The sequence below is a fragment of the Cryptomeria japonica genome, chromosome 11, assembly GCF_030272615.1.
Source record: "Cryptomeria japonica chromosome 11, Sugi_1.0, whole genome shotgun sequence".
Classification (NCBI taxonomy): domain Eukaryota; kingdom Viridiplantae; phylum Streptophyta; class Pinopsida; order Cupressales; family Cupressaceae; genus Cryptomeria; species Cryptomeria japonica.
Window position 1 is genome coordinate 400,533,507 of NC_081415.1, and position 27,951 is coordinate 400,561,457.

At 37.9% G+C, this 27,951-nt stretch overlaps 1 protein-coding gene across 1 annotated transcript in view; it reads right to left on the reverse strand.

The window, feature by feature from the left end:
* Positions 1 to 27,951, reverse strand: part of LOC131071587 (uncharacterized) — a 102,956-nt gene that overhangs the window by 36,452 nt on the left and 38,553 nt on the right. The window contains exon 4 of the mRNA XM_058007489.2: positions 15,585 to 15,668. Within this exon, the coding sequence (XP_057863472.2) occupies positions 15,585 to 15,668 (84 nt within the window). The remainder of the gene's footprint in view (positions 1 to 15,584; positions 15,669 to 27,951) is intronic.

The window sequence follows — 27,951 nt, forward strand, 5'->3', positions numbered from 1 at the left end:
AAATGTGTGTAAAAAGTTGTAAACGTATTTAATGTCACTATAATATTGGTGTGGGGATTACTTATGATAGATTCTATGGCACATGTAAAATCATGATTATAGGGAATTGCAAAGCAAACTAGGAATCTTGACCCACTTGTGATACATGTTATGATGTGTTACAGAGCATCTTTCTAAGAAGGTAAATGATAAATAATGAGTCCATATGGGGTGTGAGCCATGAGATTTCTTGCCATGCGTTGTGACATTTTCACACATTGCCCCATTGCAAATGGGGACCCCCCTTTTTGTTGCCTTCCAGCAGTATAGGTCTCATTGATTAAGGTGGCTAGCAGTCTGAGTTAAGCTCCAAGTAAGATGTTTTGCCTTAGGAAATGATCAAGATCTCATTTGCAAGCAAGAAAAGTCTTAGGGTTTTGAGATGGTGAGAATTAGGGTTTTAGAATGGCATACGTTAAATTGAGAGAATGGTCACAAAGTGGCATATAGTGATAAACAAATGGTGAAGCATGATAGCATTGGGCACATTAAAGTCTTGAGGTGAAAATTTGGCTAAGGCAAGATTTTGCTTAAGGTGTAATATTGGCATGGGTTTGCCCACTATGAGGTAATTGTATGAATGAAAGGTGGAATTGTGCCTAGGTTAGAGGTGGTTTGAGGCAAATATGCATAAAATGGACTATCTCAATGAACAAACCTCCTATAGCAAAGATGAGATGGAAGTTCATCTTGTGCAAATGAACCCTCATGTGTCGCCTCTCGTGCAAATGAATAGAAAATGTCCGCCCAATTTGTGCAATTGGACAATCAAATGCCGCCACACCAAGCTTGATCTAAGCAAGAAATCATTGTGCAAACAAAGGTCACTTCATTGCCCAACTTGTGCAAATGGAAGCATAAAAGCCGACCCAACAAGTAGAGGTTTTGTTCAAACAGGGATAGAAAGCGCACTCATCAAGTTTGCTTGTGCAAATGAGCATCTAAAAGCTGATTAGGTTGTGCAATTAAAGACCTAAAGTCCGCTCAAGAACAAGTTGTGCAAATGAAGCACAAAACACCGCTTTGCCTTGGTGCAATAAAGTGTTCTATAGTTGATCAAACAGGTTTGCTTGCGCAAATGAGACCATGGATAACGCCAAGTTAGTGCAAATGAGGCACTAAATCCGCCCAAGACAAAGTCATCTAGTACAAACAAAACTCAAATTGCTACCTAGGTTGTGCAAATAAAGCCCATAATACCAAAATCATAATGCAAATGGGAATCAAAAATACCGAATTCATTGTGCAATTGTGTAATGTCCCCTTCTCAGTGATATGCATTCAGTGGTCCATTGGCCTATTCCAGAGACCTGTAGGCTAATTGGAAAGGAGAATTAGGGTTTCCAACTTTTGTGGAGTTCTGCACGAGCTTTCTAGGGTTTGTCAGGAGGGAATTCTTCAGTTCTACTTATGGTTTCCTTCTGGGTTTTCCATGAACTCCAAGGTGGCATAACATGCATTTGTTTCTTTGGTGAAGTCAGAACTTACTAGTTTTAGTAAGTTAGGGTTTGGCTATTTGGTTGATGCAGTTCTACTAAGCTTTCCAAGCTCTTTCTCTGGGTGCGAAGATTATGTTTTTTGGAGCAGTATTTCTTGACTTACTATTTTTAGTAAGTGGTTGTGTTGAGCATTTCTATTTTTAGCAGTCTCGAACAGGGTTCTGACTCAGCACAATTCAGTGGTCTTCATCGCACAACTTCATCATTGATTTTGGTATTAATCAATATTGGAGTTATAAGTTATTTAATTAAATATTAATTCCTTATCCTAAGGTTTGATATTTAATTATTTTATTACTGATTAATCGTGTTTTGGGTGACTTAGGGAAAAGGATAAATATATGCTACTAATATCATTATTTCCCTTAGTCAGGCGGTGCTGAGAATGATTAAACATGTCATGTTCATATTGTTTTAATATTGCAAGTTGTTCACCTAGCAAAAGTTCGAACTTTGCCTAGGGAGTTGGAAATAAGTGGACGCCATTTTGAAGGGACATGTTTAATTAAATTCAAATGTGTTGGGTGCATTGGAGGACATGTAATTTGGGCAAATTTGTGTGCATTTGCATTTGAATTTGGTGGAGCAAGGTTATAAATAAGAACCTTGGGCTCTCTTTTTGGATATCTACGAAAATTGCATTGTTATGCTGCCGGTTTGGAACTGAAAATCTGAGCTTCGAAGTATGGCTTCCTAGCTAAGTCTCAGTTTCGTACTTGCAAGATAGTACCTAGCTGTGTCCATGTATTCTCAGTGCTATTGGTGAGTGAGTTGCAGATTGTGGAGTGTTCTATTTGGGATTGGAGTGTTTTCTGGTTGCTGGTCGCGGGACTGCTGAAAGTGTATTTTGCTCACACCCCTTGACCAGGCGATTCCATCATTCTGGGTACCGGCTCATCCTTCCTTCCTACCACTGGCGATGCATATTGTAAGTTTTTAGCATCTTATTTTGAGTGTGGATTTTTATATTGCAAATCGAACTTCCCAGGTTAGGCGTTGGGTTTTGTGAATGCATTGGGAAGCGTGCAAAATAATTGTGGGTGTTTCGATGGCTTTCTTTGGGTTTGTTTTCTTTGTAGCTGGTATAGATATTGTTTAGAACAGATTTGGGGTGAATTGGGTGAGTATTGAGAGAGTTATGAGCGTTTTAGTGAATCCATAGGCTGCTGGTTTTGTAATTCCAGCCTGCAGATTTTTGATGTTAGCAGAAATTTCATGTTTCTTATCTGGATGTTCCGCATTACTCTCTTCTCACATTATCTTGATTATTGTAAGGTTAAGTAGTAGTACTACTAACCAATTCTGGTTTGTAACTCTCACCCCGCTGAAAAGTGGAAGAGGCTGGCTTGCCGCCTATTTTCAAGTAAATTGTAATTCAGTCCTCCCACTGCATAAGTGGTCGAGTGATGTCTGAGTGTAATGGTCCTCCCGCTGCATAAGCGGTTGAGTTGAGATTGTTTTGTAATTTCGGTCCTCCCGCTGAAATATCGCAGTTGAGTGATTTGTGCCTTTGTATGTTTCTCTTGGCTGGTTCACCGCCAAGTTTCTTGCATTCCCGCTGGATAAGCGGAAGGGGTTGGCTTGCCGCCCAAGCATTGTATTGTTTCCAGTTATTTGAAGCTAACGATCCCCTCAACACCGTATGCTCTCACCTTCCCACATTGGGCACTTGGTGATCAGAAAGTGGAAGGGTTGCATTTTCCAGCAAGTTTTCAGTTTATGCTTTCTAACCTTAACGGGTTATCTGTTTGTGGATGATTATTATTGGCCTAAAAAACAAAAAAAATAACTGGGATATTACAAATTGAAAGGTCAAAGGCCGCCTAAAGTATGATAGAGCAAACAGAGGATAAACCACTGAATTGATTGTGCAAACGAAGGGTTTAAGGCTGAATTTATAATGCAAACAAAGAGACAAATGCTGCCTAAAGAATAATGTGCAAATCAATCAAAAGATGCCAACCTCTCGAAGACCTTTTCAAGCAATAATAGTAGGTCAGCCATCAAGCACTAATCAAGGGTATAACCGCTCAGCAAGGAGAATTTAAAATGTTTTATTTACTAAATAAGGTCGGCCTAAGATCAAGGTAAAGAGACATACCCCTTCAGTCATCCACACCTATAAGAGGGACTTTTAACCTCACTTTACGCATCATTCAAATAACAAACAATCAGCGAATTCCGATTAATACATGAGAGCAGTGCGAAATACATTGGGATCAGCAAATTTGTTGATCATTTCATTGATCAAATTCAACATCAAGCAAGGCGATTTTTGAGAAAGGTTTTGAACCCAATTTGGAAGAATTTTCAGTCCATTTCTTGAAAAGGTTTTGAACCCAATTTGGAAGAATTTTCAGTCCATTTCTTGAAGACAGCCTGGGCAGAATTTTGTGAAATTTCGTATACCATCAGACCTGTAGCAGCATCAAGGGCAAAATTACTTGGGATCAGACCTTCAGCACTTGTCAAGATTTCGTTTGCAAAGCGTATCCCAGGCAAGATCATCATTCATTATCAATTTCAAGAAACCCCAGGTCTGCCATTTTGTTATAAGAGTTTAAAATCGAGTTATTTATATCACTTTCAGGTCTGATTTATTTGTCCAAGTGCTGTAACTCCTATTTTTCAAGACAAGTTTAAATTGTTCATCTTCACCAAGGTATGTAAACCGGTTGATGGGACTGTTCTTGTTAGAGATGTCGTATCATGAAAGTTGTTGATCCTTTTCTTCTCATATTTCTGCCAGCAACTTCATTTGCATTGCAGTTAAGACTGAAACATAAAGGTTAAAATCTGATTTTGACATCAGCCAATCACTAAAACCCAAAGCTATATCAATTTCATGACAGAAGTTATCTTTCTTGTAAGTAGATGTCTGGAGCAAAGACTGGAGGAAATGGGAGGCAGGCCCAAACGAAGAACAAATTCAAAGACGTGCTCTTCGAGACTAAGCTCTATTCTAAATGGTGAAAGGTTGGTGATACCAACCTTGGTCACATTGATGTCAATGACTTCAGGGATCGAATGTTCAGAAAACGAAATTAAACACTTCCAAGATGGCAAGGAAACTCACAAGGAATGGTATTTTTGTAATGTCCACATTTTTAGTTTGACATCAAATGATGTGTCGTTAGCCCGTTTTGCCTTGGTCCCAAGGACTTTACAGGGATGGGTGAGGGATTTGGCCTAGGCGATTTCAGTTTCAAGACAATCGGAGATGTTCTGACGAGCTTTCCAGATACTTACTATTTATAGTAAGTCAACTATGGCTCAGTGACTTGAAATATTTGATGCATTTTTGGATGTCAGCATTTTTGGTGTATTTAATTCTTCATCAATTTCGCCAATTTATTGAGCTATTATTTAATTGGGCGATTAAATTAAAAGTTCCTAAGTTAAATTTAAATATTTAATTTAAATGATTATTTAATGCTGGGTCTAATGTTTAAAGGGAAAAATCAAAAAGTTCCCTTTCATTGTGGAGACATAAGGGGGATAATAATATTTATTTAAAACACTCTTTTATCCCACATTCTTGGTGCATTGGGATTTAAGCCGAAAAAGAGTTATAAAAGAAAGCTTTTAATGCTGAAGAGAACCTCTTGGGAATTGTGTTATTGGAGTTTGTGTTTCTGGAGAAAATCTGGAAATTTCTTGACTTTTGGGGATGTACACCCTCATTGGCGACATTTCCCACGTTTGTGAAAGATAAAATCTAGGAAATTCTTTAAAATTAATTTGCAGAGATTGGGGAAACATGGAATTTAGCATGTGCAAGTTGAAGTTCGTAACTGGGAGAAAAGCAAAGTTGGGTTAATTGGAAAGGGCATTCTTGACAGCCATAGGGTATTACAGTTTTTCAGTTGCAGACAATATTGCACCGATAAAGGATGTTCGCAGGGATTGGAGTCTTCATAAGAAATATTTACAGCCTTGGAATAGCGGTTGGGTTAATTTATAATTGAAAACTTCTTGAACAAATTGTGTCAGTCATCATATGAAATACACAGAGGGAACCCGAATGTATGCATTGAATAGACCAGACGTCTAATGCTGGTTATGATTTACATTGAACGACTCCATTAAAGGTGTTGGGCGTGAACATTAACCCCAGCATTATAACTGTTTGGAATGCTATGCACTGTTGGTGCAAACATTGAGCAACTCAGTTTCCTTTTCTGCTGAATGTGAATAGTTTCTTAGCTGAGCATGATATCTTCTTTCTGCTGAGCACATACATCACTGTGGTTGGGCGTAAGCAACAGACCTGGCTGGGTGTGGACAATACTTTGGTCTGGGCGTGATTCATGAGCATGCTTTAGCATTGGGAGCATGGGACAAGAAGTATACTAAACTTGCGTGAATGAGAAAGGAGTTGCTGGGTCGTGTGATTCAATTCAAACAATCAGCAAGACGCCAAGTTCCAAGTTCACCATTTGTTCTCCTGCAAATTGTATTTGTTTAATGTGAATCGAATAGGAAGAATAGTTTGTGTTCAAGGGGAAAGGGCAACATTGATCTTTCATACTGTTCAAAAGCTTTGTTTTCAAAAGTACAACAGTATTGCATGGTGGTTGCCAATCAATATTCATTGGTATAGTTATTGGCTGTTAAATTAATTGCACATGAATATGTTTGAAAAGAAAGAATGCAAAGAAACAAAATAAACGCACTAGGTTAAACTTAACAACAGTTCACAGGATTAAAAAAAACAGTCACTCTTCTTCTCAGAATAGGGCAGCCTACTACAGTGGTATAAGAGCTATTGAGCCTACCATCCTATGGAGTTGGATGTCAAAGTTTTTAAGGTTTAGCAAAGTAACTCAAGGAAAAAAAATTATGAACCCTACAACAGAACAAGTCATGGGTCCTCTTTCAAAGGAATTTAATGAAACTTTTCAATGTGAGTAGCTAAGAGATTTGCAGAAAGAAAATGAAGTGGGCAATTGGCTCTATATACTTGGATTAAGATTGGAGTCTATGAAAGAATTTGATGATATTCTCTCTAAGTTAGAGGAATTAGACTCATATTTTTCCAAAGTAGATCAATCAGATTGGAGGATTCTAAATTGGGCTTTGAAGCCTTTAATGCTTGCTTTGGTCCAGCACAGGTTATTGAAACATCCTTGTGAAGAGGTGAGAATTGCAGTTGCCTCTTGTCTCAGTGAGATCACAAGAATAACAGCTCTGGTAGCACCCTATAATGATGACATACTGAAGAAGGTTCTACAGCTGATTGTTGAAAGTCTTTAGGGGTTACATGATGTTAGAGCCCCTACTTTTGGTAAGAGGGCTAAGATTGTAGAGATTATGGCAAGAGCCAGAACATTTATTATTATGTTGGATCTCCAATGTGATAAGATGATTCTGCAAATGTTTAATTGTTTCATTGCTGAAATTAGGAAACGCCAACTAGACAAGGTGAAGTCAGATATGTTCAACATCTTGTCCATGATCTTGGTTGAAAATGATGATGTTTGTATGCAGTTGCGATCAAATTTGCTAGACATTTAGAGAAGAGAGTTGCATGTTTCAGTTGCTACCTATGATCTCTCAAGAAGTTTGGTTGAGCTGAAGATTGATAAGTTTAGGGAACAGTTTACTACTGAAGAGTTGATCACTTTGGGCTTACAGGTTTCACCTTCTCTTCAGGGGAGAATTGATTCAGATGCTGAGAAGGAAGTCACAGCTTTGAGTACATCCACTTCTATGTATGATGAAGGTAAAAGGGATAATGACTTCCATTCAGTTAAGGAGGATATTAGGGAGGTTGAGTCAATCACTATAGGTGAGGGGTATGCCAAATTTTTCATTGGGGATGTGCAGATTTTCATTGATAAAACAATGGAAGAGAAACTTCCTTGAGGAGTCTACTTGTGATAACACTACTGCTCCAGTAGAACTGCATGATGAAAGCATACCATCTTCTAGTGATTTGGGCACTGAGGAAATTTCTTCAGGTGGAATTCGTGCTGATCTAATTCAAGAGCATAGTGTGTGCATACAGACTTTGTAGAAGAAGAATTTCAGTCACAATCAGTTGCTTCTCACAGCCCGCACAGTTTGTGGAATCAACTGAAGGTGAATGAGGATGGGATTGTGGCAGCCTTATCCCATCATAATGAGATGCAAAAACTAGTTGAAAATTACCTTTGGATGATTCAGTTGGAAAGAAGACAAAGGGAATTGAAGCAGAGACTTCTCTTGATAGCTTGCAGACGATCAAAGAAGGTATGGGAACAATGAAGTCAAATTATTTGCACCTTCTTTCAGATCGTGATCACCTTCTCAACCTAGTTGAGATTTATTCAAATGCCTTGAGAAGGAAAGAGGAAGAAATTGATGATCTTTGTTTACAGTTGAGCATGGCCCACTCTTCCTTACACAAAGCGGAGGAAACCATTGCTGGTCCATCAGTAATCCATGAGCGTGATGTGAGAATCTTAGAGATCAAACAAATTATTGAGGGGATTGAGGAAATTTGTAAGAAGAAATGCCACAATAGGACTTTAGCACCTTTCCAGATGATTTCAGTTTATAGTTTGGAGAGGAGCATGTTAGTTACCATTTTCCAGCACCTTCCTCATGGGATTTACCTCCTATTTCATTGATTGATGGCTGTCCTACATTGCTGATCAGAATTTTCTCAATTTGCACTTTGGGGGCAGCGGCTATTGAATTGGATAGGGAAAATTGGAACTGTTTTTTTGGAGTAGGAGGAAAGGAGTATGATGAGTTCTTACCCACTTTGGGCTGTAGAGATACCTTGTAGTCCATTTTTTATTTGGTTTATTGGTTACATGGTGTTGTACTGATCCATACCAACAGCTTGACAGGTATTGGTATTTGTTTTTATGCACCTATATTGGGTGTCATTCATATTTGCAGGAGACCACTATGGGTGGATTGAACTGTCGATGACTCAGACACCTCTGACTTGGTCACAGGCTCATGCATCTTTGGAGGGTTGGATGGTTCTCATGTTGTTAATGTTGATGGAGTTGATCTTTCCGCATTGAGCTGTGAGCCATCTTTTGTTGTTGCCAGCACGGAGGGAATTATACATGATCACTCTGATATTTCATTGGTGCAGGCAAGAGTGTTTCACCTTGACTACATGTTGAGGTGTGTTTACCAATTTACCTTTAGCTCACATATACAGGATTTGACTACGTCACTGATGGCAGGGAAAGGTGATTTGATTATGGAGCTTTGGGGTTCGTCTTGGTATGACATGTTTTGATGGCAGGTGATGAGCCCATGTTTGGCAAGCCTCACACTTTGTTTCAACCAGCTAGTTGCCCACAAAATCAGGTGTTTGAGAGTTGGTCTGTTTGGACTAAAGAGGGTGACAGAGTAGTGCAGCGTCAGCATGGTGGATTTTTTCCTTCTGGCGAGAACCCAAAGTGTAGTAGTATTGTTGTTGTTATTCCCTATTTCAGTATATACAGAAGATCATTACAGCTGTTGCAGGTGGATGGATGGAAATTTAGCCTAGGATTTGGTTTCTTAATGAGTTGATGTTACAGTTTATAGTTTTAGACCTGCATACTTGCAGTTCCGAGCACTCACTGACATCTATGCTGACAATTGTAGGGGATCTGTGGGGCATAGTGCAGCTATCCTTCACTTCCTTATGGGAGGGGTTGATTCATTGCAGTCATTTCATTCTTCTTGAGGTTGGTTTTTGGAGAGGAGCGAGGAATGTTTTCTTTTGGAGGATAAGCAGGGTGTTTTTTCAGTTGCCCAGGATCGTGATTGACAATGAGTTTGTATTCTGCTTTCTTAGGAAATTCTGTTTTGGTCTTGATAATGATTTTCCTATGGGAATTCAGGGGTTGAGTGTGCAGTGTGCATATGATGTTTTATCAATCATGATCAGAGTGGCACAGTATCAGCATGGGGGGTCCGTTCAGAGTTTGATGCAAGACCTTGCAAACACATTTTGTAATAGGTCGATAGTTGTGCTGATTGTGTCAATCTATGTTGCCATTACAAAATTCACTCACATGGTTTCTCAGTTTGATTCCTTCTTTGAGTCGTATCTTTGGGTGATGATTCAGTTATGCAGTTCGTGATTGCCTACTTCGGTGGGGGTTCGCGGAACATCATTGGTATAGGTGATCAGCAAGATAGAGCTCGGAGTAGTTGGTGTTACGTATCTACTGGGTTCATTTGGGACCCTGGGATCATATAGAGTTTCAGCATGATTCGAGCTAGTAACCGAAGGGTTACAGTAATATCCCAGTTATTTTTTTATTTTTTTTCAAGGCCAACAAGAAGTTAACCCGTTAAGGTTAGAAATCATAAACTGAAACATGCTGGGAAAGTAACCCTTCCACTTTCTAATCACCAAGTGCCCAATGTGGGAAGGTGAGAGCATACGGTGTTGAGGGGATCATTAGCTTAATTAACTGAAAACAATGCAATGCTTGGGCAGCAAGCCAGCCCTTTCCACTTATCCAGCGAGAAAGCAAGAAAACTTGGCGGTGAACCAGCCAAGCGAGATACACAAAAATACGAATCACTCAACCGCAATATTTCAACGGGAGGACTGCAATTACATAACAACCTCAACTCGACCGCTTATGCAGCGGGAAGACCATTACACATAGATATCACTCGACCACTTATGCAGTGGGAGAACAAAAATTACAATTTTGCTTGATAATAGGCGGCAAGCCAGCCTCTTCCACTTTTCAGCGGGATGAGAATTACAAAACAGAACTGGTTAGTAGTACTACTACTTAACCTTACAAAAATAGAGATATGAGAAAGAGAGTAATGCAGATTATCCCAATAAGAACATGAATTTCTACTAATAACCAATCTGCAGGCTGGAATTGCAAAACCAACAGCCTAAGAAAACTCTAAAAAGCTCACAACTCTCTCAATACACATCCAAATCACCCCAAATTAGTCCCAAACCCACACTAGATTAACTGCAATGACAACCAACCCAAACCATGATATCATACTCCCCTTATTGATTTTGCATGCATCCCAATGCAAAACAGAAAACCACGCCTAGCTTAAGAATTTCGATTTGGTCTAGGAAATTCAAAACTCAATTAAAAATGCCAGAAACTGACAAAGTATATCGCCATTACTAGGAAGGATAAAAGAGCTAATACCCATAACAGTCAGTCGCTTCAGCAGAGAGGTGTGATCGAAAATGCACTTCAGCCACAGGCAAACCAGCAAGTCACCAAAATCGTCCCAACACCAAAAATGACTGACATGCTCTGAGAATGTAGAAGATAACAGCACACAGCTAGGTACTATGTTTCAAGTATGAAACCGGGAAGCACTAGGGAGACGCACTCCGAAGCCTCAAGTTCTGTCGCCAAACCGGCAACATAACATTACAAATATTCAAGATGCCCAGAATGGGAGCCCAAGGCTCTTATTTATAACTTTCACACCATCAAATTCAAATGCAAATTGCTTCAAACTCAACTCTCTCCATTTGCATTTCATTCCAACTCACGTGGACCCCAAGAGTGGCACCATCCTACAAGTCAACCCTCATGCCAAAAAGCATGGACCACGATTTTCACTTAGGGAACAATAGAGATGAAAATAAAATAATATCTCATCTTAATAATTTTGACATCTCCTTATTAGACATAAATTTCGCCTAGCACTTAGGAAATATTAGGCATTAATCCCAAATTCAATAAATCAGTAGTAATTGATTAAATTAATTAAATATTAAACCTTAGGATAAGGAAATAATATTTAATTGTGTCACATATGACTTCCGTACTGATTAATGTCAAAACCAGGATGAAACTGAGCCAGGAAGACCACTGAACTGCTGCAGGATCAGGACCCTGTCCACTGCCAGAAATAGAATTATGTCATACTGTCACTTACTAAAAATAGTAAGTCATGAACTAATGCTCTAAAAAGCATGATCTTCGTGCCCAGTGACAGAGCATTGAGAGCTCTGTACGACAGTATCACCAAAATAGCCATTCCCTGACTTACTAAAATAGTAAGTCCTCGCCTCATCAATGTTGGACCCTCATTGTTCATTTATTGATAGTTTGTGATTACATTGAGGATATAAGTGCTGATCATTACAACTTAATGTTATAATATCGATTAGTTGAAAGAGATGAAAAATCAGTTGTTAAAACCATTTTATTTGTATTAGTTTTATCAACTTTTACATTACTGAATATCACTGTCTATCGTGAGGGAGCAATCTCTGACAACAGAAATTTATTTATATTTGATTTAATAATAATCTTTATTAACCATAGAGTCATCTTTAATGAGACTATCGTAATTGTTTTTTTTTCTTCCTATGTCTTTGTATGCCTTGTATTATATATAAAGGAGTTTTCCTTTAGTTGTTCGGTTCTAGAGTTCTAGTATCTAGATAGGGACGTTGCACTTGTTTATGGTTAAGAATATTATAAATTATGTTTATAATATAATATTAATTTATTTTTATTTGAATATTTCCGGAATATTATTAGATATTAATTAAATAACACATTCAATAAAAATTCAAATAGTAATTCGTTGTTATTATTATATTAATTAATAATAATAATTACTTCATTTAGGATATATATAATGATCAAGGAGGGGACATGACAAAGTTCACAAACTCAAAGAAAGAAAAGGAAAGGGATGCATGATGACCCAGCCCAGGAAAAGAAACATAAATCAGCAAGCACTCAATCACTACTAGCACTCCTTCCGTGAGAGAAGTGGATCTCTTTGTAGACACGAATGCAGCATCAATCGTTGATACTATTCAATCATTGATATGCATTCAAGTGATGGTGTCTATGTTTGTTGATGGTAATTTGAAAATCATTCAATTCCCTTAGGGGATTGCACTAGCCTTTGTGAAGTTGTTCTTTGTATGTCGAAACAAAGACTAGATGAGTTTCATCAAAGTTGTCCTTCATCCTTAAATACTTAGGATTAGTTTAGTATCCCTCAAACCTTTTAACCTTTTGCATTTTTTTATCAATCATCTATTTAGTAGTAGTAAGTAAGAGAGTGGCATTGCATATCATTCGAAGGCTTTAAGTATTTCTTGAAATCAAGAAGTTTACCTCCTTGAGGACATATACGTAAGACCCCTTGGAGGAGCAGCAAATACATCAACCATTGAGCTATCCACACATCAACTATAGAAACCCTGGAGTCGTCTCGGTTGATCATATAATTCAGCATCCAGGAGAATTTTGATCAAGAGAGGATAGAATACTTCTGGTATTTTATTCTGTGTTAGAGGTGTCTAAAAAACACATCAACACCATGGATTTGGGGACCTTGTTTGGGTCCATGGTAAGCTTTTAGTGGTTTTCTAGGCCACCTTGAGTCTATATATGGAGGGCTTGAGTTTTAGATGCAAGGTTATGCTATAAAATTTCCTCCAGAGGAGTTGTATGCTGATCTCCATGTTAAGGTTCTATGCCTACAAGTTATCATAGCTATTTTTGTTGCTCATAATACATTGGTTTTGTGCTTTTTAATGTGGGGTTTTCACCCTAACAGGTTTTCCCCATGTATGTCAATGTCTCTTATTTCTATCTATGCTGCTTCTTTTCTTCTCTCATTTTTATTCCTAAAGTGTTAATCGACATATTATTATGCTGCTGAAATTTCCATAAATCAGAAATCTACATTTCTTTCCTCTACGGATTCATGTGGGAATGAATGTGTCATTTTTCTGCTTTATGGGCATAGCTTGGTTGCATTTTTATCAGGCTTTTGTATAGTAAATCTTATGATACTAGAGGTGCATACTCAGTACTTTGCTAACACAAATCTTGTCCCATAAATGTAATCCAAAATGCATAGATTTATAGGTGAAAGAGAAAGATGAGGCAAACCAGTCAAACATAGACACTGGAAAGTGAATAAAAAGACTCCCAAAACATGACAAGGACTTAGGAACTTGTGTTACCCAAACCAAAAGAGCAATTTAAATTGTATTCCAAGATATCTTATAAAGGAGACAACCTTTTATAATCAAGTGCCACATTGGATGAACAAACCCACCTTGGAATAAGTATTGAGAATATGTTACATGGGAAAAGGAAGATTGTAACAATGACTAAGAGCTGTCTATAATAAATTTCAGTTGTTATCCCTTGCTTTGGATCATAAAATCAGAGATTACTTATGAGCCATCAGATCTGAAAATATATTTAATTTTTGTGGCAAGTAGTTGGAACCAAAACCCACCTTTTGAACTAAAACTTTATAAGAGACTGGTTGTAAGACTATTACAGGATTGGAAAACCCTTTATTTTTAGGCAATTTTTAGACTGATATTAGTTGTTTTCTCTGTTTTCTTGGGTTTTCAAACAGTGGGTTATGTTCTTGTGAATGTTTCTTGGATTTCAAATTAATAATGGCAAAATTCCTTGTATTTTAACTGAATGTCATAAGAGTTCAAGGTTGTGAAGGATTGTATTTTAGATTTGCTCATGCATATGATAGACTTTTATAAGTTTCTTCATGGTTGAGTTGCCCTTAGAGTTCTGCATCACCTTGTGTCTCTAATTGTGTGTAAAACTTATCAAGAAAGAGAGACTTTTCAAGAATTTTATCTTCTCAACATAATTCTGATTTCACATCACTGCAAAAGAAGCTCACTTTTTTCCCTTTTCTTTCTCATCTTTTGCATTTTTTTATGCCCATTGATTAGCATAAAGATCTAGAATAGGATTAAAGCTTACAAATTGACTAGTAAAGCAACATTTTCTTGATTGCAAGTGCTATTCTATTGTTGATTTGAACTAAGAAGTGATAATAGGTATGCAATGAATTGATTTAAAAATCAGTTGACTTCACACGTTAGATCTGAAAAATTGAAAATACTGATTACTTGTGATAAAACCAATAATTTCTCTGATTTCTTTTGGATCATTCATAGTCCCTTTGATTGGAACAACATTTCATCAATCATTGAGTTACCTTGCATGGCCATGACCTGGTGATATAAACCTTGAGGAAGTCTAATCTCTTTTCAGGAAAGGTAGAGCACATCTGTATTTTATTTGAGGCATGATAAAACATGCATCAACAGAATAATAGATGTGCAAATGTCTGCCCAAAATGTTTATAAATCAAACAAACAATTCAAAGTGAGGGACATGCAGTTCAAGAGTTCTAAAACAAAAGAAACAAAGAGGGTGCTTCTGATAAATCATCTAATTTGGAGTTAATGATGGCTGAAGTTTAAAACAGAGAAGTAGAGTTGGAGAAAAACTGGAGGCCAGGGAGTAAGGGTGTGCAGTCAAGCCAGCAGCAGTGATGATCATGAAGTAGTTGCAAATGTATAAGAGACGTTATTATCTTCCCTGCCTCAGATTCTCACAGCAGATATAATGCCACCTTCACCTAGATAAACTTCTATTCCTATTGTTACTTGAGCTGCACTGCCCAAAACTTATGAATCCTAGATTGGCATTACTTTTACCTGTCTCCCACGTCACCCTAAGCATAATACAAATTGCTCTAAAAGCAGGGATAGATATGAGAGCAATAAAATGCAGTTAGAAAATAAAGAATAAGAAAAGTATAATGTAAAGAGCCATTATGCTACACTGAGATTGATGCATTCAAGTTATTGAGTTGTTTTTACTTCTTCCAGATTTTATTCCTCAATGGTGCTTGTTCTTAACCACTGTAATCTACACCTATTATAGGATAATAGCATATAGGCACATTCTAGATACTGTTATCATATGGATTTCCAATGATTATCAAAGTCCATGACAGTTCAAAGTGGATGTTCTCCCTGTATATAGTATTGTTATTAAAGAAAAGATTAAACATTGCTCTATATTGTGTCCTATGTATCGTAATGTGTTGATTCTATTCTACAATGCTTGCACATTTTTCTTCTAGGATGTACTATGGTGTGTGTCTGTCTGTGAAGTTAGTATTCTACATTGAATAAAACAGAAATTCACTAAGAAAAGATATATATGAACATTGACAGTATACCAGGATTAAATTACAGTTATCTATAGAGAAAAGAAAAAGGATGGTGAAATTTACTTGATCTGCAGTTATCAACAATGATGGTTCTGCATTTAATTCACCATTGTTAAAAGTTGCAAGCTTTGACATAATAGCCTCCGCCTGTGGAAGAACCACTGCATTAATATGGGACTGATAAATAAAATGCATGAAAACTACTAAAGAGTATTTTGATCCAAACAGAAATCCTCTGGTCGCATTCCACTTTTGGCATGATTTGGTAGAAACATAAAATCGCAAGTAAAATTAAACCAGCAAATTGATCTATTAAACAATGTTCACATACTACAACTTAAGGAAAATTAGAACAAGTGCAGTAGAGAGTATCATCAGGTTGAAGTAAAATAACCCTGTTTCCCATTACAATAAATACCAAATGTGGCTCACCACAGTGGTTTGAATGCTTGATAAAAAAAATGTTCTTGGGTTGTCTAGTTTACACTGTACTAATGTTGTTAGTATTAGATTTTATGGCAGTTGATCGAAAGCCACCACAACAAGTGTCATTGTGTACCTCTTGTGTGTGGCAACAGCAGCAACATTTTATTTTAAGTTATTTAAGAGAATCCCTGTCCTTGCCATCTATGTCTTGTTTTTTGTGTATTCAAGGTTAAAACATGCATTTGTTTAAGTTTGAAAGCAAAGCTCATAATGTTTCTATCTCCAGGTATTAGGATGAGTAAGAGATCAAGCAAAGACTCGGCTTATAGCAGCACAATCTCAAACAACCACTTAAGGCATACTTTTCAGGTAGTTGATGCTGCTATATTAGGCTTTATCAAAAATGTGTTCAGTGAATATAGCCAATCAAATGCAGGGGAACAGCACACAAGCACATCCATGTTTTTAGTATTGTGCACATTCAATAATGTGATGTGTTTTGTCATTAGTTAGGTGATTCAGGAACGTTTGTCTGTAGGTGACTAACTAATACTGCAAGAATTAATTGAACACAATATTTTATTAAATAACTGAAAGATCATTATAAAGAGGTTCCTCTCCTTATATACAGATTGGAGAATGAAAACTGCAAACAGATAAACATGACAACTCACCCACTACTAAAAATAATGAACTAAAAACCAAAAAAATATACACTTGCCACTAAGGTGGCTTAATTACAATTTTAAGATCTTTTAATAATTTAATATTATTCTAATAACCCCCCCCACCCCTTAAGGCTTACTTCACTAAACGCAAAACATATTGAACTAAAAACATCTTAAACCATGAAATTTGCCATTCTTCAAAAAGTTTTCTTTGAAAACGGACCATATACCAGGTTGAACTCCATCAAGCTGCCTCGAACCTTCATAAAAGTGTAGTTCCCGAGTTGAATTCCCAAGTTCCCGGATTACCACCTCCCCAAACTCTCAAATCACAAATATCCCAAACCATTAGACAACAATCCATACTAAGCTACATTTAGAGAGTTCCATCAAGTTGTCTCATAACCCTCATAAGGGTATGACTCCCAAGACACACTCCCGAGCTAACTAGGCAACCATCCATTTTGAATTTATCTATACTGGATTTCTTCCTATCTTCAAAGTGTGGGTTTCTTAAAATACGTGCAATTCATTTGGCATAGTAATCTTTGCAGGTTTTCTTGGAAATGCATCTAGAGCATTTTCAAAATGACGACAAAGTGTGTCAGAATTAGCTTCAAGAAGCACCTCAGAACATTTTACTTAAAGATATCTATAGAGGAAATGCATGGCTGCCTGCAATTTTTAGTCTACTTCAACTTCAATGTGCTGGTCATTTAGAGCAAATCAAATCCCGAAAGTTAAAACCATTAACTTGAAAAATGTTTGGATCATTCCAGTACTACATCATTATAGCTAGACCTCCAATCTTAATCTCCTCAAGCATAGACTTCAAAGTTGGATCATGTACATGTGTTCCTACAAAACCCGACTATAGGAGGTTTTTAGTTGTCTTTCCCATAGCAAATAAAACAATAACAGGCCTTTCATCGTGAAAAATGAGAATCAAATCAGCAACTTTTGTCATTCTATCAGTTGATGCATCTGAAGAACAACCAAACTTAATGACACAAGTCAACTATTTGTTGCTCCTCATTCTTCTTCTTTCCACCCTCTGTCTTCTCAACCACTGCTATAATTTGGCTTTCGCACCTATTCACCACATTTTCTTTTCTAAAATGTCAAACATTAGCATCTCCCAAGATGTTATGTGCTTGAACTGACGACAAGCTAACCTTGGCAAGAATGTCAATATGGAATGAAACCTAGTGACATTAAACCTTAGGCCACAATGATTGAAATTCAAAGATGACAACTAATTCTCAAATTAAATGTGTGCTTTAGTTTTGCACAAAACAACTTAATAAAACCTTTCCACGAGTTTGAACCCAATAATCAGTGAAACAATGCCAAACAATTAAATCCCTAGCTGTGGCACAAACTCAAAATTGGCGTGCGATCTTAAAAAATGACACGAAAATACAAATATATCAATCATGTGAATACGTAGATGATAAAATTGACACAATTTTTGGAAAATTTGTGTGATCTTAAGCAAAATAAACAAAGGATTTCTGAGTGTGAATTTCCTTTTCTGAAGACAAATTTACTAAAAAATGAATCTACGAAATCTGAACCTAGCACATTTTTTAGCAATAAATATTGGCACGATTTAACAAAAAAAAATCATAAATCCCTAAAAACAAATAGGTCGTGAATTATACCAAGAAAAATTTGCGATTTTCATCTTTCATTGAAATTGACAAATTCATGTGACCCCTTGCTCTGATACCATATTGCAAAAATTAATAGAACATAATATTTTATTAAATAACTAGATGATCATTACAAAGAGATTCATCTCCTTATATAGAGATTGGAGAATGAAACCATGCAAACAGATAAACATGACAACTCACCCAATACTAAAAATAACGAACTAAAAAACAAAAAACACTTGCCACTAAGGTGGCTTTGTTACAATTATAGGCAATATCTTTGAATTATTTAAAATTATTCTAATAATTTGTTTCTCTTTGTTCCCACTCATATACAAACATTTTTATTTTCCATGTTTTGTAACATCGTGTTTCCCCTTTAGTAACGTGACAATGTATTTTGTCATTAGGTAGGTGATTTAGGAGTGTTCATCTTATGTGAGTTTGGAATAGTCTATTTCCCAACTAATAAAGTGCCTATCTATTGTAAAACCAAAAATTCTATAGTTCTCATATGCTGCAAGTATACATTGTGGTCCTATACAAAGCCAATTGTTGTACCATATAAAACTTTTGTATTGTGTCAATTTTAAGTTTAAATGTGCTATTTTCTTGAGTACAACTCATGTTTCAAGGCTTGTAAATTTGACTTATCCTATATGATTATCATCATTCTATGGTTCTTTTCTAAATTTTCGCAAGGTCATGGAACAAAGTTTTTTATGTCATTCATCATGGTGGAGAAAGGAAGTTGTTGTTGAAGGAATTTGCTAAAGCTGATAACTAAGTGTGCACCTAAGTGAAGGGAAGTCAGGAATCCAATGAGGAAGTGCATGCACCTTATAACATTAAGCTCAAGTTCTAAAATACAATCACAAGCGTGCACCTTCCTAAAGGAGAAATTCAAACGAAAAATTGACTAAATATGTTGTTAAAGTGTGCACATGGAACAGAGAGGCAAACCTACTAAAGGTCCAATTTTTTTTGTCAAGTGCACGTGGATGAATGAGGTTTGTGTGGGAGTGTGAGTTGTGTGTACCTATGTGCAGGATAATTGAAATCTAAGTTATATTGAAAAGTACACACCATAGTGAAGGGTGCTTAGTTTTAAATTGAGAACTTCTAACAATGATGTATAAGTGCACACTTCATAAAGGAAACAAAATGAAAAGGTTGAAAGCATAGATATCAAGAGCATGCTTGGAGTTGAAGGGTGCACCTCATCAAAGGAAAAATCAAATGTTCAAAAACCACGATGTATAAGTGCACTTGAGAATGTCAAGTGCACCCCTGATAGCAAAGATCAGCAGTTGATAAGATCCATACATATAATAATGGCAATAGAACAATGTAGATGAATAATCACACAAAACATAAGAGATGCTTGTGGGCCAAGATGTCCAAATATCCAATATTTGTAGAAATAGAATAAACCCTTGAGATACAATAACAGCATATAATACTCCATATTTCTGGTAGAAATGTGTAATGTCCCCTTTTTATGGCCTTTCCAATATCGATAGAAGCTCCAACTTTCTTGGAGAATGCCAATCTTTTTGGGTTGGATTTCTGATGGTGGCAATGAGTTCAAGAAATCAAGACCAGTCCCACGGTACTTTTCAAATGTAGTTTAGTTTATACCTTTTGGGAGCATTCCACATTTCTTGAAGAAGTTTGCTATTTTTGGAAAGAACCAAACTTCACAAAGTTTGATATCCAGCAAACTTAAGGTGACATTGGCATGGCTGGAATTCTTAATTGACTTGTTTTAATATTTTTCACAACTTGGTGGTCGTGTGGAAATATAATTATTTTAATTATAAAGTGATTCATATGGTTAAAAGTAAATTTAAAAAGATCACTTTATAAAGAGATAAATATGATTTTTCTAGAAAGTTATTAAATAGTCATAGAATATACCATATAGCTTCTAGAAGGATCCTAAATAAAAAAATAATATAGTCACATATAAGGAGCTGGAATGATTATTCTTCAAAAAGTGATTTATATAAATAATTTCTACGAAGTTCCACAGACGGAGTTATAAAAGGAGGTTGAGGAAACTCATTTCATTCATTCCTAGCATTTGATATTTTGTTGAAACCCCAACTGTGGAGTTGAGCAAATTTCTACTACCCTAGAACAAAAATTCCAAGGCAAAAATTAATTTTGGGAGTGAAAGATCTTCCCTAGCCAATACAAAGGTGGATTCATTTAGGATTCATATGTGTGTCCAATGCATTCATTTTATGTGAAGATTTGTGTTGCAATATTATTTCCAATTTGAAATTAAAGTTTGAAGAATTTCTTGGAAATATTGGCAAAGCAAATTATAGAAGGGATTTGAAGGGAAAGATACAAGCTACATGATGATGTGTTTTTTATGCACATGCGAACACAGAATAAAATACCCAAAAAGTATCTTATCCTCTCTTGAACAAATTCTCTCAAATGCTGAAGATTAGCTTAAGGATCACTTGAGAAGACTCCAAGGTTCATGAATGTAGGGTCACTACATGTGGATAAGCTCTGTTGGTTGATGTGATTATGCTGGAATCACAAGGGGACTTACGTTGGAATGCCTGGATGCTTGATTTACTAGAACTTAGATCATCTGATGTTTCAATCTAGTGATGCTTTTTGTCCTAAACTAACTTGAGTTGAAAAAAGGGCAAAAGGAAAGGGTTGAGAGAGTCTATTCTAAGACCTAGAATGTAAGAAGATAGTTGAATGATTAGCTAGAATCCTACCGAGCGAGGTCTCACCATCAACTGAACAATTTGACACAAGAGAGTCTATTCTACGACCTAGAATGTAAGAAGATAGTTGAATGATTAGCTGGAATCCTACCGAGCGAGGTCTCACCATCAACTGAACAATTTGACACAAGAGAGTCTATTCTACGACCTAGAATGTAAGAAGATAGTTGAATGATTAGCTGGAATCCTACCGAGCAAGGTCTCATCATCAAACTGAACAATTTGACACAAGCTCAGTGCAATCTTCTAAGGACATTTCAAAGATGTTCAAATCATTACCATCGAACATTGATCACCATTCAAGTTAATGCATAAACAATGAACGCATAACAATTTGAAGTTAAGCTCATATCATTCCATTTGACCACGCAAGGCACACTTGCAATCAGCAAGAGGCTAGTGGTATGGACTAAACGGATTCCACATAAATGCTTTCAACAAATTCTTCCATTCAATCTAATTATTTATCATCTAACATGAAGATCCAACAAGAAACCATGCACGTTGTAAAGAAACAATACACTTCACCATTACTTAATGAAAATGGAGTTCATTTGCAACTTAGGCAACAATTTTTGCCTTCTCCTCCTATTCTATTCTAATTGTTATTCTATTCTTCTATTCTATTCTCCTCTTGCTACTAACTATTCGCTATTAGCTAACTATTAACTATTAACCTTTACAAATGAAGCATTTGAGCTTTATATAGAGAGCTCATTTACAATGAACGGCCGAGATCAAATCTCTATCAACGGCTAAGATTTTACAATGATACCCTAATTAGGGTTTGTTACAACAAACTCTCCTTAGCCAATGAGAAAATTACATTTAGTGAATGTGGACCAATAGATATTGAGGGTAGTTACATCGGAGTTTGTGCCTCCATGGGTGAGCTTGGTTCATTGAATCAAGACGCGTTGATGTGGACCTCTCTGATTGGTGGAGTAGCGACTGGGATGCCACCTCAATCTTGCACTTGTAAACTTGATTTGATTCATCATCATGAAGGGATGTTGAGTGATATCTCTTGATACTCAACATTATTCAGTTGCTCAATGGGATGATGATGATGAGAAGCAAACTTTGATTAACTCTTCTGAAACTATCTGCTTCTTCAATCATGGTCGATGTAGGTCTTGTGATGACTTTGGTTGATCCTCCTTCCTTTTTGACATACTTGATGAATGATGTAACTGGTTGAATGTAGCTCCTCATTGTACTGACTTCGACTCTTGGATTCCCGAAGGGAATTCAAGATTGTAAAACATCCTTCCATTATGTAGGTTATCCTTCCTTCATGCTCTAGTGTTTGCTGATGAAGCTTCTTGAAGAGGTCCTCCTTGTATCTTGTCCTTGGTGTTGAAATTTTCTCCTTGAGATCCTTGTTACAATCTTCCTTCAACCTGGCCCATTTGATCTTTTTTCTTACCTCCTACAAAATGAACAATTGAAAATCAAACACACATGATATACAGCTTGATCTAATCTTTGATTTTTGATGATTTCATTCTAAATGAAATCAATGAATTCACTGTGTAGAAGGTAATTTGAATGTCCTAGGACAAATCTGGGTTGTCTGGAGATGAATTCGCTGATTGATAAGCTTGCTGGCTGAGCAAATTCGCTTCTCCCTGATGCTCCAATGATAAATTTGCCTTCTCAAAACATCAGACCTGCTCCTTTAATGATTGAAATTCCCCTTTATGTTGACTGAAAATCGCTGATGCTTGATGAAGTTCGCTGCTAGAGAGGGATTATGTTTTGAATTGATGCTAAAATGATTAATTTAACCTCTCTTTTATATGCGCTTTAGGGTAAAGGATGTGTCTCTTCGATATAAGGCCGACTTGGTCTAATAATAAATAGCTTCCTTAATGCTGGCCGACCTATCACATTCAAGCCCTCCCTTTTGGAATTCGAATTTTAAATCAATTTGGCGCCAAAATACTTGTTTTGGGGAATTCGCTCTAGGGCCTTAGTAAGGTACACAAATTGGTGAATTCGCTCCAACACCTTCACGAGGTACACATGATAAAATTCTCTCTATGACCCTTGCAAGGTACATCATTTGGTGAAGGATTCGCTCTGGACCCTTAGCAAGGTACATCATCTTGATAAAAAATTCGCTCTATGTCCTTCGGAAGGTACATGACTTACTTGGAAAGTTTGATCTCAAATCTTAACAAGGTACATGCTTGAACAAATTCGCTCTAAAACCTCTCCAAGACTTCAAAATTCACTCTCGATCTTCACTTGGATAAATTCGCTCCTGATCTCTTGGAAGGTACACATCTTGGCAAAAATTCGCTTTGGACCCTTAGGAAGGTACATGTCCTTGCGAAGAAATTCGCTCTCTATCCTTTGCAAGGTACATGACTTGGAGATGAAATTCGCTCTAAATAGGCTGCAAGGGACATGATCTCTCCAAATTCGTTCTTGACCCTTGGCAAGGTATGGGGTTTAAATAAGAAATTCGCTCAATGTCCTTGACAAGGTACACATGATAAAATTCGCTCTATGACCTCAGCAAGGTACATCATTTGGTGAAGAATTCACTCTGGACCCTTAGCAAGGTACATGACTTGGAGACAAAATTCTCTCTGGGACCTTTCCAAGGTACATTACTTTAGGATTCGTTCTAGGATCTCACTTGGAGAAATTCACTCTTGATCCCTTGCAAGGTACATAACTTTGTGTTGAAATTCGCTCTAGGACCTTAGCAAGGTACATGACTTGAAGCAAAATTCACTCTAGGGCCTTAGCAAGGTACATGACATGAAGCAAAATTCACTCTAGGGCCTTAGCAAGGTACACATGATAAAATTCGCTCTATGCCTTGTGTAAGGTACATGTCCTTGTGAAGATTTTCGCTCTAGGACCTCAAGAAGGTACGGGGGTCAAGGCAAGTTTGCTCCAGCAAGGTACAGGGCCTAAATGAAATTCAAGGAGGACACCATTCAAACAACCAAGGCTTGTTCTTGCAACTAGAAATATGATCAGATAACACAAGAAACCTAGGCATGATACAAAGGAGTCCTTCTATCTAACTATCATGCTCAACTCACTTGACTTTCTTAGTTCCTCATTTCAATCATAACCCTGCAAACAAGAGACAAGTCAATCATTCCAAAAGCCTCGACAACTGACTGTTTTCACTCCAACCTTAGGAGACCACCCTGACTTGATGAACCCTCTAGCTACTTGAGAAACTTTGTCCCTTCAATGCAAAGATTAATAGCAAAGGACCCTAACGCTACTTAGAAAGCAGAAAAAAGTGGGGGTCCCCATTTGCAATGGGGCGATGTGTGAATACCTTACAACACTACAATACCACTATAGTACCTGCTACAATAATTGCTGCTGTTTAAAATCTTTCATCAAGTTTGAAGGGTGAATTTTGAGCATTAAATAAACTATAAATATATTGTTGAAGTAATCATTGGCCGCCCAAGTCAAAGGAAGGCAGATCTGAAGCAAGGCATTAGTCGCTGCCCATATCAAGGCAAACTTAGTTTATATATCAGCTGCCCTTCTTTCTGCATTAATAACTGTCATATTTGGTCCGCAATAGTGGTTTAATGGGGCATAGGGTCTGATTAACAGCACAGCAGTCTGAAACAGCACTAAGAAAGGTTTTTAATTAGCATATCAGCATTCAGCTTCAGAATTATCTTTTGTTATGTAACAAAGTGTATGAAAAGAAAGGTATTACATTGTATCAACCTTTGTAAGTGTTTACCGCTTGAAAAATTAAATACAAGAAATAATAATGCACATGACAATGCATACCAAACACGGCAATAAAATATATCTTTATTCGCGCATGCAATTATTACAGAGAAGAGACTAGAGATGGTCGGCCAAGGATTACAATAGACCTGACTATACCGTACTCCTTTCCTTGGCGATACACAACATATTTAAAGAACCCGACGATTGCCGAGAGGTACACAACCGTCAAACAACCGACGCATAACTACCTGAAGGACAACCCACTTAATACAATTAATTAATACACTGTCGGGTAACCAAAATTATCAAACATAACAATATGCATTTTATGCCAACTACATTATCTCCCCCAAAAGAAAAAGTCATCTTCCAAATGACAAGTAAACATCAAGTAATATATGGAAAGACTAATGACAAGACTGTAGGGCAAGACTTGTACTAGACAACCCCAACATGCAGTTTACCTGCCAAATCAAAAGGGGGTTTGGGGGGCAACGCCCCCAATGGGGTCAAGGAGCAACGTCCCTTGCAAGGGTTTAGGGGCAGCGCCCCCAACGGGATCAAGGGGCAACACCCCTTGCGGGGTTGAAGAGCAACGCCCCTCGCAGGGTCCTGGGGCAGCGTAGCGCCCCCACTGCCAACACCAAATTACAACCTTCAAAACTACACGGAACTCCATGGCGCACATAATTTTTGAGATTTTTTGAGACGCCAAAAACATTGTTGATGAAGCCAAAAAAAAAAGATTTCGCAGTGTATAACCAGCCGTACGGTTCTCTCTGCCTTCTCTGTGTGTACAACAGTACAACTTGCCAAGTTGTCTCCTATATTGAACCAGTACGACCTTCTGCATACTACCCCCACGTACAGTTTTTGCTTCATGTCGTAAGAACTTCCTTGATTGTCATTCCTCGTTTGATTGGTCTTTGTACGGATTCAATATTCCAACTTACTATACAGATTTCCAGATTTCTCTAAACTTACCTGACAATTTTGTACGGATTTCGCCAAAATCCCTTCTCAACTCTGTACAAACTCCCTCCAACCTTGTACAGATGTCTGTAAATTTTTCGTGTATTCCTTCACGCCTCGTACGGATTCCTGTTGTACGGATGTCTTTACTATTCGTACCGGCCATATGGCATCCTTTTGGTTATGCACGGAATATTTCTCTCTTGCCAAGTTCGTGACACCGTATGGATTCGTACGGTAATTTTCCTACCACAAATCTGTACGGCAATTCCCGTGAGATGCTTTCCACTCGTACAGCAAATTCTTCATGTCTCGTGCAATGGCCTTCTCCCATACGGGTCCGTACGGTACTCTCACCCCAGCTGGCTTTGATCATACGAGTTCACAAGGTGACATCGGCCTGGTCTATACGGCTCCATATGATGGCATACATCATTTTGACCGTACGATGGATGGCATACGTCGTTTTGACCATACAGTGGATGGCATAAGTTGTGTCCATATGATAGATGTACGTTGTTGTTTTGTTCGTACAGTGGATGGTGTACGCTCATGTTGTGTCCGTACAGTGAATGAACTACTCCTTTCATGACCCCTTCTTGCCTTCCACTTTTGTGCTCGTACGGTGTATGGAAGTAGCCTCGCGACCAAACTTTGTGCTCTTCGTATGATGTATGAACTTCCTGTGTCGTGTTCTTGTCTTTGCCTGTACGGTTCCTTCTATTTATTTTTTTCTCTCAATTCCATATTCTTTGACAATACGCTTGCATATGATCTGACCACATACGGGTATGATTTCCTTTCGTGTAGGCTCCTTTGTTTGTATGGCCTCTATCCTTCATCGGTGGGCTTTTCCCGTCCACTTCCCATCTCCGTACTACCAGATGTATCATTCATACTTTACATGCTTTCATTAGTTGCTCTTCACCAGGAGTTGTAGCTTCAAGAAAATTACATGTTGGTGAAAATAGCTCACAGTCCTCCATTTGCCAGTGGAATAGTCCATTCAAGGAACTCGTCTCATCTTCAGAGCAATTTTCCAGTTCGAGCACCCCTTCATCGTTGGGTTCCATGCCTTTCCTCTCTTCGTCCATACCAAACTCTCCACCCTCGGACTCTGAGTCGGAGGATGCCAGTTCTTCACTCACCGCTTGGTCCCTCAAGTCAATCACATACTTATGCCTTTTACTCTCAATGGAGAGTGTGCTCTTCTTCCAATTATGATTTGCCTTCGCCATGATCAACCAACCTCTTCCGAGGAGGGCATCATAGGCCTTTTTCTCCAGTGGAATGACGATGAAGTCGAGGAAGAAATGTTGGGTGTCGATAACAACCTTTTGTGCCATAAGTGTTCCCAAGGGTTTGATACCATGTTGGTCGGCACCTACAAGCTAGAATGTTGGTGGCCAGAGAGTTGGTTTGCCCAGACCCCTCCATGTTTCTTCCAGCAATACATTTACTCCAGAGCCGCCATCCACGATGGTATTGGTCAGCTTTCGTCCCATGATCTCAATTTCTACTATAGCTAGCTCCCAGCCAATACTCACAGTGAGCAGCATGAGGTCCATGGCAGACATGCCAGGTGGTTCTACTGCCGACATGGGGTCCATGGCAAACGTGCTAAGTGATTTTGTTGTTGGCTGGCTGGCTACAATCCTGGCTGATGATATTATTACCGACTACATTTGTGAGTGTCATCTTCAATTGTGGCATCCTCTGCAGAAGGTCAGATACTCGTACTAGTACGGTAGCTTGCAACATTTGTTTTATGATAGTTTTCTCAGACTCCGATCGTGGTGGAGTACTGGCGGCATCATGTGAGGCCCTTTGCTCCTCCGCCATCGCCCATTCAACATCCACCTTTGCCTCTCGGAGTCTTTCCTTCTCCGTACGGGGATCGAGGTACACTGCTTTTTTGCTTTGTAGCCTCGTGATTGTGAGTATCTCCTTGTCTGGCTCTTTGACGTCCAGCATATTTACCCCTTTCTGCTTTGGACAGTTGGTGTCTTCATGGTCACCTGGTTCACACCGTTTGCACAATAATTGTACATTGTCTTTCTTGTTCTGGTAATCTCTCACAAAGTGTCCCCATTCACTACATTGTCAGCACTGTATGATAGGACGTCCTCTGGAGTCGTGTTGTATTTGGTTTCGCCCTCGTTGATTTCCATAACCGCTTGGTGATACAGTTTGTGATTTCGATGGGCTGGACTCT